This window comes from Cyprinodon tularosa, unplaced genomic scaffold, assembly GCF_016077235.1.
Source record: "Cyprinodon tularosa strain WSP-4 unplaced genomic scaffold, ASM1607723v1 ctg95, whole genome shotgun sequence".
NCBI lineage: Eukaryota > Metazoa > Chordata > Actinopteri > Cyprinodontiformes > Cyprinodontidae > Cyprinodon > Cyprinodon tularosa.
The window spans coordinates 803,728-816,328 of record NW_024039729.1 but is presented as its reverse complement, the minus strand read 5'-3'; the positions used below and the strand labels follow the sequence as shown (position 1 = coordinate 816,328).

The 12,601-nt window shown below is 36.7% G+C and overlaps 1 protein-coding gene across 2 annotated transcripts in view; it reads right to left on the bottom strand.

The window, feature by feature from the left end:
• Positions 1 to 7,717: 7,717 nt before the first annotated feature.
• The window catches only part of LOC119776643 (FYVE, RhoGEF and PH domain-containing protein 5-like), a 37,472-nt gene continuing 32,588 nt past the window's right edge, over positions 7,718 to 12,601 (bottom strand). Inside the window, exons 18-21 of one of the 2 annotated variants that reach the window (XM_038275189.1) lie at positions 12,209 to 12,345; positions 12,002 to 12,127; positions 10,930 to 11,084; positions 7,718 to 8,968 (exon numbers count right to left, since the gene is read on the bottom strand). In XM_038275189.1, the coding sequence (XP_038131117.1) occupies positions 8,932 to 8,968; positions 10,930 to 11,084; positions 12,002 to 12,127; positions 12,209 to 12,345 (455 nt within the window). In that variant the 3' untranslated portion in view covers positions 7,718 to 8,931. The remainder of the gene's footprint in view (positions 8,969 to 10,929; positions 11,085 to 12,001; positions 12,128 to 12,208; positions 12,346 to 12,601) is intronic. The other variant, XM_038275188.1, reaches the window with a different exon arrangement.

The window sequence follows — 12,601 nt, the reverse complement described above, 5'->3', positions numbered from 1 at the left end:
ATGATCCTTTGAGTTCTTTATTTTGTTATTTTTACGCTATCCTCTGAATTTTATTTTTATCAAAATTCTGCTGATCAAAATGCTTCTCAGATCCAGCGAAAACTGGAAGATGAATGCTCTTTTTTTGCTTAAACCCACAGATTAATCAGCTGTTTTCTGTGTTTATAACATCACAACTATTTCAGTACATAGTTGTTGCAGGTTTGTTCCTTCTTCCTGAGGTGAACTGGGGTTGTGTAAGAATGTTCTTAGTTGATCAGAAGTTATACATTAGGATAGTTTAAGGGACAAAATATGTAAACCTGGGTAAAACTGAGTGAGCATGATCTCTTTTCAAGTCTGAAGCTTTCAAAAAGCATTTTGGTTCAGAAAGTGTTTCTATCTATAGTCATTAAAATGACTATAGATGTATTCTAATGATTATTCTCAACAATGTATTATAAACTAGGACCAGAGCTTGGATAACTGCATATGAAGTTTAATCTGCTTTGAAATACTAAAAAAATACAAAAAAAAAAATATGAAATCAAATAAATTACCTATAAATTTATTCTAAAATACTTCTTTGGACTTAATATTGGTGGATTCTGTGGTCTTTATTAATTGCCAGTCAAAAACATACCTTTTTAAATCAAATTTTCTGTTCATATTCATTGGTGTATAAATATACAGATATACTGATTTTAAAGTAGGCCTGCTTTTACCAGGATAGATTGATGTCTGAGATATTTAAAATGTTCATCTCAATTACGACTAATTGCATTCAGAATAGCTGTAGTGTCAAATTTCACATGGAGCAGTTCAAATGAATACGTAACCCTCACCCTCAATTGTATGATTAAACAGCTTGCCATAAGGCGCTCCTCTTTGTAAGCCGTGACGTTTACCTGCAATGCAAACACTGTATCTGTAGCCTCTCTGTTCAGAGACTGAGTGGAAAACGCACAGTTATAATATCTGGTTTAATTCAAAGTTATAAGGAGACATTTTTTTGGGGAGGGGGGGGGCGTTGTTTCATTTGCTCTGCAGCCCCATTAAAACAACACAAACTAACATTTCTTAGTCTTGTATGTAGTTTTCTTTATATCACCCCCTGGGTGGTGGTGTGGATTCATCACTGCAGACCTGTTGCTCACCTGGTTGGAAGCGAAACAACTGTCTTGGCAGCTTTAACTTCACATCTGCATTGCTGGTGAATTTGCTGCCCTAGATTACATTCTGGCATGTGGGGGAAGTTAGTTTTTGTGTGGCAGGAGGTGGAGTCACGTGGGTGCCACTGAAGTCTGCAGGGGTAGTTATGAGGTTGGAGCAACAAGATCTTGTGGGCTGACCGGCGCTAAGTGGAGGTGACAGATTTGCCTCTTGTATTATTATTTCAGCTTTCTTTAGACATATGCACGCCAAATGATCCAAATTCCTTTCTGATCCTTTCTGCATGCGTCCACCTCCTCTCTCAATAACACACACATACAAAAGGCAAAGAAATAAGGGTGATTTATGCCAAGTGAGCTATTCTGATCTAATTACACTAAAGAAATACATTTTGAAGCCAAAAGAGCCTTAAATAAGGAATGACAAATTTCCTGGGGATGACTCACAATCAAAGCTACATTTTTACACTGGCTTGTATTTGCTGCTGGATATAAATGTAAAACTGAACCTGGTATGGAGAGACTTGCAAGACACAGGTGTGCCAGGTCTTACCTTTCCCAACTGAACTTACATAAGAGGCCATTCCTGACTCATGGCAGACAGGAAGTCTGCAGCACAGTGAAGTCAAGGTGTGTATGTGTGTTGGAAACTAGCTCTGACAGACCCGCCTTGAAAACTCAAGAAACCATGCTGGATCTGTTCCTGCTGTAGAACACACACCCACACACATATCCTCACATAGCCAATGCTATCACACACCATGGGATGCATGTTAAACCTTGTGCGCAGAAATTGGAAAGCGCCTGCAGAGCCTCACAGAAATTCCATCAGCATAGAGATGATACATTTGAAATTGTATCACCTGAGAGTTTTTTTAACATTACATATAATTTTCATCTTGCAGGGAGTGTGATTTTAAAAAATACATACATATTTTATAATGTAAGTTTGTAGAGGGGATTTCCCCAAATTTTATACACATTCACATCTAAATGTTTGAGGAATTTTAAATGATCTGGGATTTGGGGATTTTGAAATTGGAACATGTTCTATTTCAGGAGCAAGAGCTTAAATGCTTGCTGTGATCCGAGATGCAGACAGATTTCCATACCAAGGGTAAACCGAAAAAATTAGGCCAACAAAAATTATTTGATTCGTTTTTGAGATCTACTATATTATAATTTTAAGCGCGCTTAAATATGCGGTTAATTTGGAGGTAAAATTAGAGTCAGCTGTCCAGTCAATAAGATGAGTGATGAGGGGTGTGTGGGCGCACAGTTTTATTTTAAGCTCCCCATGACACGTTTGTGGGAGTGAATCACAGTTTGAATGAAAGAGATTTCTCATACCCTTAAAAGGATTGTTTCTCCTTGGTGAGAAAAACAGGCTTAAATATGTTGAAATTATTTGGGCTCTGCTAATGAACATTCAGCGAGGTGATGCCTGAATGGTGGAAATCAGCAGGACTGCAAGTTTTCGCTGTATTTGACAACAAAGATTCCCTGCACTCTCAGGTCTGCAGGCTGCAGAAAGTTAATAACAGGAGCTTTCAATAACAGTAGAGCTTGTGTTGTGTTAAGCTGGTGGTTATGTTCATAAATCCAGGAACAGAGGAATGCTGAAATACAACAATCAGCATTACAGGGCTGCAAGGAAAAAAAACATTAGTTACCAAAATGAGCGTTGTATCCCAGCAGGAGTTTGATAAAGAATCACTAACAAACTAAAAGGTTGTGTACAGGGAAAAAAACAACTTTTATATTTTAAACAGAAATTGTTTAGATAAAGCAGATGTATGAATTTTAGATTTAGAATAAGCAAACAAAGAACAACCTCAAGATCAGTTAGTCTACATCATGCTGTCAGACAGGTGCTATTTAAATAGAGCCTAAATAGAGAGACTCACACAGAGAAAAGCTACAGTTAGAAAAGTATTATTCAATTTATTCATACAGGTAAACAATCACATTCTTAAAAAAGTTTCTATCTAAGGAAAACCAGCTGATTATGAGGACTTATTGACTTTCTGCAATCCCTAACACTGAGTATGCATGCAGGGACAGTGGAGAGGAAAGCTCCCATTTAACAGGAAGGAACCTCAAACAGAACAAGGCTCAGTTTTAGCAGCCATCTGCCGAGTGTTTTTGGGGAGATGGAGGACAGAAATGAAATAACTTCTTTGGAGGAAGACTTTATTGCTGAGAATCGACATTCACTTGGATGAGTAATGTAGGAAAAGGATTAGTGTGGTCTTCCCCAATGCCCGGAAACTGGTGGTGGAATAAGCCAGAGGATGAGAGGGACTGAGAATGAGGGAGGAGATGGGAAGGAGGTGGGTGAAGGTTCGCTTGCATGCGGGAGAGAGAAGCTCAGCCTGGAGCTAAATGAAGGGATCTTGCTAGATGATTGGCTTCGGAGAAGGTGCGGCCCTTGAGTTGATTGGCTGAAGCTGAACGAAGGACATCACAGGTGGTTCAGGTGAAGCCGATAAGCTGAGAAGCCGAGTCTTCTAGATTGAATTTTCGCTTACGTTTCATTTCTTGATTCTATAAGTCAGAGAGTAATCAGGTGTATATTTAATTTTTAAAAATCATTACTTTGCGAGGTGCATTCCATGTTTCCTTTTCTTTCTTTGGCTGATATTAATATAAATAAAATTAAAATTTTTAGAAAAATAAAAAACAGATAAAATGTGTTTGGGGCAAATACATCTTTACTGCAATGGAACACTGTTAATTGTTTTCACCTTTTTTTTTTTTCATTAAATCATTTCTGTTAATGCAGTTATTTGGATGGTGTGTTTTGTCCAAAATAAAACATACAAAAACTGTGATGTATTAGTAGAGAAGTCCATAAAATATATACAGATCTGTGTAGCTATAATAATTTGCAGAAATAAAGGGACATATTTTGCTATAAAGTATGCTTGGAGCTTATGTGTTTTTTAGCTGAAGCAATGATTTGCTAAGCCATCGAGGGTTGCCTGGAAACAGCTTCTAGTATAAAAAGAGTTTTTAATCTGCCTTGCTGCTCCCCATAACTCCCTCCATCCTTCAATAAAACCACAACCTTATGGTGTAGCAGTCGGGTTTTTAAACAAATCTAAAGTAATAGTCATCAAGAGGCTGTTAAAGTTTTGGATGGTAGTTTTGGTGGCAAAAAATAGAATAAGTTTTGAGTTTTCTCAGTAGTAACACTTTTATATTCCAGTAGATTAATGCATAAACTCATTGGGGTATTAGACTCTATTCTTATTATAAAGTCTTCCCATTCATCCTGCTTTCATTTAACCAACATAAACCAAAAATTACACTGTAAAGGCAGCAAGGATGATAAATCCTCAAGTTGCGGTGCAGAATGTGCTAATGTCTCTACATTTGTCCTGTTGAGGGAGAGACGACTATTTAAAGCTTCAAGGGAGGTGGAAAAGGTGTAACACTGACTTGGCGGTGTAGGCTGTGAAGACTTTGCAAACTGGGACAGAAGAGAATGTCCTTCTATTCTCTTTCTGCATCTCAGAAGGCTGCAGAGAAACAAGGAACAATACAAGTGCAAACCCAGAAATGTCAAACCAATGTCGAGAGGGCAAGGACATTTCTAATGAACACCCAGCTACTTTGTAAAAAAATCACTGCTCATCCCGCTGAGGATACGCTGCCCACATAGCAGTGTGAAAGAGGAAAAGCCACAGTGTCGCTGCTTAAAACATCTACCCTCAAACAGTGCTGTGCCATCTCAGACTGACAGAGACGGCTGATGTTAAATTGTGATTAGAAGAGTTTAAATGAGCTGGTGTTCAAATTGTTGTTTAAAAAAAAGGTACAGAGGAGGAAGTGCAGCTCCAAAACATATTTTGGCCTGTTTGCTGCAGCTTTAATGACTCCTGAGGCTGTGCATATATAACAGTGCTGAATGCATTTGACCTTATTGAGTGGGCTGCATGAACAATCGATTATTTGCTTCTCTCTGCATTTGCTGCCGCCTAGAGTGGTGTACAAGAAAGATTGCTTTATGACTGTGAAAGAGATTCCACAGCACTGTGGGAACTGCTAACTTTAATAGCTTGTTTTCATAATTAATAGGATCATAGGAAGAATTAAAGGGGCAGCCTGCATCTGTGTTTTCTTTGCATTTAATGAGCAATAAAAGCAGAAGTTAAGAAGTCAAACAGCAAAGGTCTTCTTTGCCAATGCTCACTGCCTGATAAATTTAAAGAAATCAGTCTGTATTTTGTTTGAACCTTAAAAACCTCTTCAGCCTGAGAGGAAAAACATGAAGGCTTCCATTTGCAAGATGCACTGAACTCTAAAGAGCTACTTCCACATTTTGTCCTGTCGCACCACTCATTTGGATTTCTTCACATTACAAATACAAAGTAGCAGAGACTTATAAAACGGAAGTAAATGACAAGTAGTTTTAAAAATGCTTCACAAATGAAAATTAGAACTGTATGCCATTGATTTGAATTCAGCGCTACTGAATTCAATTTTTATAGAACAACCGTTCATTGCCTCTTCTAGTTTCACACTTAAAGAAACTAAAACATTTGTGTAGTTCTTAACTGCCTTATTGCTTAAGCTCTGTCAGACTGGAGAGCTTCTGTGAACATCCATTTAAAAGTCTTGGCACCATCTTTAATGCATTTAGGTCTGGACTTTGAATTGACTGTTCTAATCTATGAATATACTCTTATTTAAACCTTACATTGCAGGTCTTGCTAAACATTTATCCCCTTTTCATACTGGAAGATTAACATTCTCAGGTTTTTGCAAACTTTGTGTTTTTTGTGTCTACCTTAGTTCATCTCCCCATTGACTTGGAGCAGGTTTCCTGTCTCTGCTGAAAAAAGCAGAGGCTCCCACTACAGTGTGGGATGTTATAGGGGTGAATATTTGGAGCTTTCTGTATGTAGGCAGAAACTAAACATTTGGTCTCATCTGACCACAGCACTGTCTTTAACTTATTTGCTCTCTTGAGATGTTCTTCATTTAAACAATGTATTTTCAATTATGTATCACTATGAAATAAATTACACAAAAGTAAATTGTATTTACTTTCTAGGTGTTTTCTGAAGGCAATTGGCTAAGCTGGATTTTGAGGTATAAAAGAGAAGAATGTTGAATACAAATGTTTGCTGTGCATTTGAAAACCAGGTTTCATGGTGCTTCCTCTTTAAAAATATGCAATACTTTGGTTTAATTTGTCCCACAGAATCCAAATTAAATACATGAGGTAATGCGGCTGTAAAATGACAAAATGCGTAAAGTCTTACTTAGGGGATCATTAGTAGGCAAAAAAACGGCACAATAGATGAAAGGAAGAAGAGAAGAAGAAGCAGAACTGGGACTGGAGAGACAGAGCAGAGTGATAAATGGTCTGTCCTCTATGTAGGACGAGGTGTCTGCAACTTTTCAGCAGCCCCAGAAAGCAAACTTTGTGCTTGATATTATTCTGGGTCATACAGCCTCAGGGGGGAGATGAGAAGCAGAGCAGGCCTGGCCTTTCATTGCCCGCACAGCACACAGGCTGCATATTCCTCAGTCTCTTCTGCGTCGTTTCCAGTAGCTCAGAATGTGATCTGAGATGTCTGCCAGCTTGATGCCTCATTGCAGACACATAGTATGCAGAGTCCTACATGTGCAACAAGAGTTTTGGTTTGCTACATGTTAGAATAAGGAGTGCAAAGAGACAGGAAGTAGGTAACACCATGTTTCACTTTAAATTAATCTCACCTGCCATCTAGAGGACACAAAAGGAAAAAGCATAGAGGCTGTTTTAGATCATTTGTCTCTTTTACTTTGTCTAAAAATGCTGAACTTTACAAATCATTGGGTACGGTACAAAATGATAGACACCGATTATACAGAACAGTGCAGCCATCAATTATCTGAGTTTCACGTTTCATTCAAAGCCATGATGGCAATTTACACAAATATGAAATTACATTGCACTTACTACAAGATTTTTCAAATAATTACATACTTTTTTCCAGCAAGTAGACAATATTTTTGGTCTCTGTAGTGCAGCACATCCCTTTTATTTGTTAATCATTTCTTAAAGGTATAGTTCAAAGTTTCTGATTGCCAAGCAGATTTAATATTTTCTATTCAGTTGAAAGCTCTCAAAGCCTCTTCATTTACTATAAATCAGGATTACTTTGTATCACAGCATGAGGCTTTCATCCAGTCCTAGAGCTATAATCCTAAAGAACAAGCAGTTTATGCAAATGCTATTTTACAGCTTTTAAATTGTTATGACATTCACACTGGGTTTATGGCTGTTTTCTTAAAATGAGTATGTAATTGTTTGATGATGTTTATGTGCAAACACATACTAAGAGCTTCCCAATAAGTTAACAGCTGTTAAGGCAAATGTTATTCAAACCCCTCATTAAAATCAATAAATCAATTCATAATGAGCTAACTTTCAAAGGATAGAAAAACTGAGTTTCAGCTTTAAAAGAATAACTTTGTTTTATATATATATATATATATATATATATATATATATATATATATATATATATATATATATATATATATATATATATATATATATATATATATATATATATATATATATATATATATATATATATACCGGTATTCCTTTTCAGTACTTATTGGCAGTCAAAACCTCCCTATCATTAATGGCAATATTCATGTTAACGTTGATATTTTTGCATCACCCTATTCTTTAGCCCCCATTAAAAAAAATTGTTACATTTAAAGCGTATGGTAAACCTAAATATTCCAGTGTTATTAATAATTTGTTGTTTATCTGTACCTAGCAGAAAACAGAGCAGTATAGAATTGAAGTATTTTTACACCACTTTAAATTAGAATTAAAACATTTTCCGTGCTTCATCCAAGTTTCATGCAGGAGGATCAGTGGCGGCCACAACCTCCAACTTCCCTGTGAGTAGAGATATCAATGCAAGTTTGAAATATGAGTGCTCTTAAAACAGAAGATGTTTGACCTTAGCCTATTCCTTACCCTGGTACCCTCAGCTCCATGGATCAAATAATATAGACTTTATTACATTTATTTACAGTAGGAAAATTGTCAACTGCTTCTCTTGTCAGAAATCCTGAAATATACCTTTAATATCTGTGCAAGCAGGAAAGAAAAAAAACGGATATACCCAAACAACTATCTCCAACAATAAGGTACACAGCCATGAAACAGATTCTTGCATTCTATGCAAGTGCTTTAAATGCAGTAAAAAAAAAATTGCACATGTTGCAATTAAGGCATAACAATTTCAAATAAAAGATGGGTCCATTTGCAATAATTGGCTAAGGCTTCAGTGTGTTAATTATGTAAAAAACGGCAAAATAAGTACTTTTGCCATTTTGTTCAGTTTCAGATTAATAAATTAACCCTGTCCAAACATTTCTTTAACTTTTTTTTGTTTGTTTGTTACTTGTTTAATATGTAAAATCCAATGAATTCCTAGAAATGGGGCAGTGAGTTATAGCTGACAGGCCGTGCTCCACACTGGCAGGTATCTGGGCCAACATCTCCTGCAGCCCTTGGCATAACACCTGCCGTATCAGTAGGGAGGGGACGCTGCAGAAGGACAAAGTAGGTCGAGTTTGGCCTCTTTTTTTAAAGAACACCATGTCTTCTTCCCCTCACTTTAGCAAGGCAGGTCACCACATGCCAACAAACAGAAGAGAGCCTTCTCAATCGTCTTTCCAGCTTGGTTCACACCCAGTCACTTTTTTTTAAGAGACCAGGGTTTGTAGGAGAATAAAGGCTGCAGAATGGTGGATTCTATAAGTTTGTGGCTTCCTCCATCGCATTAACCCACCTGCGCATAGCAAAAAAGACAAAATAAACTGCAGGTTAACTATACATAGTCAGTATTTTATAGCACTTTTTATAGGAACAATTTATTCTGAGGTTATCCAATAGATTTAAATCAAGGAAATACAAATACATAAACATATTGACATTCAAATTATATATATTGTAAAATTAATAATCACAAAAAGAAATATAAAATACAAACCTTACAAAAATAGCTATTTCATTATTGAGTTACATTTAGTGAACATGAATAATGGTTAATTATACATGTTCACAAAAAACAAAACAAAAAATTCATTTTAAAGGATTTTGATGACCCAAGTAGTGTGTGTTTGTTTTTACCTGACAAGCAACTCAGAAATGTTCTTTGCTCCAAGATCATTTAATATTTTACAAGACCAATCAAAACACATAGCCAATGCAACAATTTGTTAATTGGTGCAATATTATAAGTTTCCTTGTGTTGTTCAGGATTCTGACAAAGGTTACAGACATTAGAAGTTACAGACATCTGAAATAATATTTTGCATCAGTTTTTTTTAGCTCCTAATTTGACACAACACATTGGGTTTCATCAAATCTGTTTTGCAAGGAGTTCTTTTGTTTTGCAGTTGGATAACTTAGTAATAGCCTTAATTTAAATGTCATCAATGACACACAGACCTTTTAAGAAAAAACAACATTCTAGCTTTTAGTTTCTTTAAGTTTAGGATCTTAATCTCTATTCTTGCTCTTTTTGAAACACGAACCGTGACTTTTTGCTTTCAAGATTAAGCTGTAGAAAATTTTGACTAATCAACTTTCTGATATAATGGACAAACTTACTCGGCTACTGAAAGGGTACACATAAAGAACAATTAAGCTTTGAGGAACCCTGCACCTAATCTATATTTTCTAAGATTTCTAATTGCTTACAGACACAAATGGCCCAAATCAAATAGATCTGAAACACACAATCCCACCCACTGCTTCTGTCAGTCAGCATTCTTTCACCAATAGCAGTTTAAGTATCACAAAGTTCCAACAATCCAAGATATCTGTGTCCATTAACAGGGAGGAGAACAAACAGGTCACCTTGTCCTGTACAGGTATCGAGGTATCCACCAAGATAACCTTTTTAGATGGGGTGATCATGTTGACACATGTTCCCGTTTACACCAAAGGATGTATTTTTTTGCAGGCTGACAGTGTTTGGTGTCAGTCAGAACATCATGTTTTTATTTTATCAGGCAGTGATGGAGAGTGTCATCAGGTTTGGGATGACGCCTTGGTTCAGCTGTCTCTCCACACAGTATAATTCAAAGTTGCAGCACCTGGTGCAGACTGCTATGAAGATGATGGAGAGGACTAAAAGGCTCTCCCTTCAGTCCATCTATGAGCGGTCTGTACTCAGGCAAGCACGGAGCGTTCTGCTGGACCCGTCCCACATACTTCATAAGGAATACAAGCTCCATCAAAATTTTAAATTAAAAATTTAAATAGATCTGTATGTGAGAAATGGGAAGTGTGCAATAACTTGGTGTCCTGCTTGTTATTTTTTGGTATTGTATTTTTTTTTTTAAATATTTATTTTTAATTCTTATGAGTTTGTATGTAATGTATTTGTGCGTTTTCTGCTGGTATTTATTTTTATGGATATTTACTGTTTCTAATGGCAGCTACTACTATGCACTGCACACTTGGATCCATGACCAATTTCCCCTAGGTGACAAAAAAGTTAAATCTATTCTAAGATAAAAGCTTTGAATTCATTACTTTTGAGATTTTCTCCAACTTATTTATAAACCCACATAGGTATACAAATTAAACTTCAGCTAAAGACTAACAGGGTTGACCCCCTCGCAGATGAAAATGGGTTTTTTAATGGGCTTTCATTTGTTCCAGAAGGTAACATCATAATTACAGCACAGAAAGAAAACATTTTTAAATGTATACAAACTCCAAGTTGAACATGCTTCTCACCTCTGAGCTGTGAGGTTGTCTTCAGCTTTAAAGGTGTAATACAAAGTGTTTTGGTGGTAAAGCTGGAAAATGTTGGACACTGCATCTCCTCCCTGCTGGTCAGGAAGCTTCACTGTGAAACCCAGAAGGGGTAAACTTTCTGATGCTACCTTCTCCTGAAGATGAAGATAGTTACGGTATTAATAACAAGTGGTATTTTTGTTACGTATTCAGTTGTGCTGTTTCATGCATTTTCTTTTTAAGAGTAAATGCAGTATCTTTAAAAAGTAATCATATCATTGGAATGTTTTCCAGATTTCATCAAGGTAAAGCCATAAACTTACATTTGTTATATTGGGATTGTTTAACAATTAATAAATGAACTAAAAACTCAAAAGAAGAACTAGCATTTTTATTCAGACCCCTGTACTGTTAAAAAATTTAAATATAAACTCTTGTTGCCAAATCCCCTTAGAACTCATCCAATAATTAATCTCAGTCTAAATAAAAGTGCAAATTTGCAAAAAAGTAATGTAGAGGCCACAGCAAACATGTGAAAGTCTGTGCTCCGGTCCTCTGAAATCAAAACAGAACTCTTGAGAAAACTATGGCTGCACATCCTCCTAAATCCTAAATACAAATTTCCTACAGCAAAACATGGTGTTGACAGCATCATGGTGTGGGGTGCTTTTCTTCAGCAGTGACCAAAAAAAGACCTGTTAGAGGTTGTAAAAAAACTCAACTCTGGAAAAGAGGTTTATCCTTCAGCCCGAGTATGGTGGTGAACACACAGCCATGGTTACAATGAAAATGTTTAGAACAAAATATATTCATGTGCTAAGAAAGCCAAGTGTCTTTTCAGACCTCAAGGCTAAGGCTTGATATAATATGCCAAAAAAAGGGGGTAAACACACATGTGCAGCGCCTTTGGAAAGCCTTAAACTGCAAAAAAAGAGGGATGAATATGAATATGTTTCTTCAGGAAACATAAAAAAAATGGTATCAGTTGCACTGGAAAAATAAAATGGTATGATTACTTTTTTAAGACACGTTATACTCTGCAGGTTAAAGGGGATTGCATGCTTCCCCTCACCTCTTGGGCTCTGTAGGTGTAAAGCACCTTATCTTTGAGCAGGAACCACAGTTTTTTCCAGTTCCTTTTGCTTGTCTTGCTCCGCTGCAGAGATCCACTGATGGAGCCTTCTTCTGACACTGTTGGCTGCACATCAACACATATTTCCTTGATTAACCCAACACAGAAACAACGTCACTTTTTGAGTGGGGTACTTCATTAATATACCTGGGTAAAAGAGGCAGTCCCTTTTCGATGTCTCCATATATTAGGAGGATGAATACTTTGGAAAACAGTAGAAAGGGGACGGCTGGAGCGACTCAGCCGAGGGCTATCTTTGCCTGAAGCCTCGGACATTTCTCCCCCTGTGAAGACAAACAGTTTCCTTTTAACCAAAACAGGAAACTAGACATGGAGGTATGATTAATGGCTGAATATCTGTGAATCATTTGTTACTACTGACTGATGTCCTTACCGGAATCTTACATTTCCTCAGATAGATAAGTACAAGAGCAAAGATATTTTTCTGACGTAAGATAAGACCTAAACTTTTTACAGATGTAATGAGCAAATAGTCAGTTCTGGTTTCATGAAAGAATAAGACCCAAACACAGGCAAGAC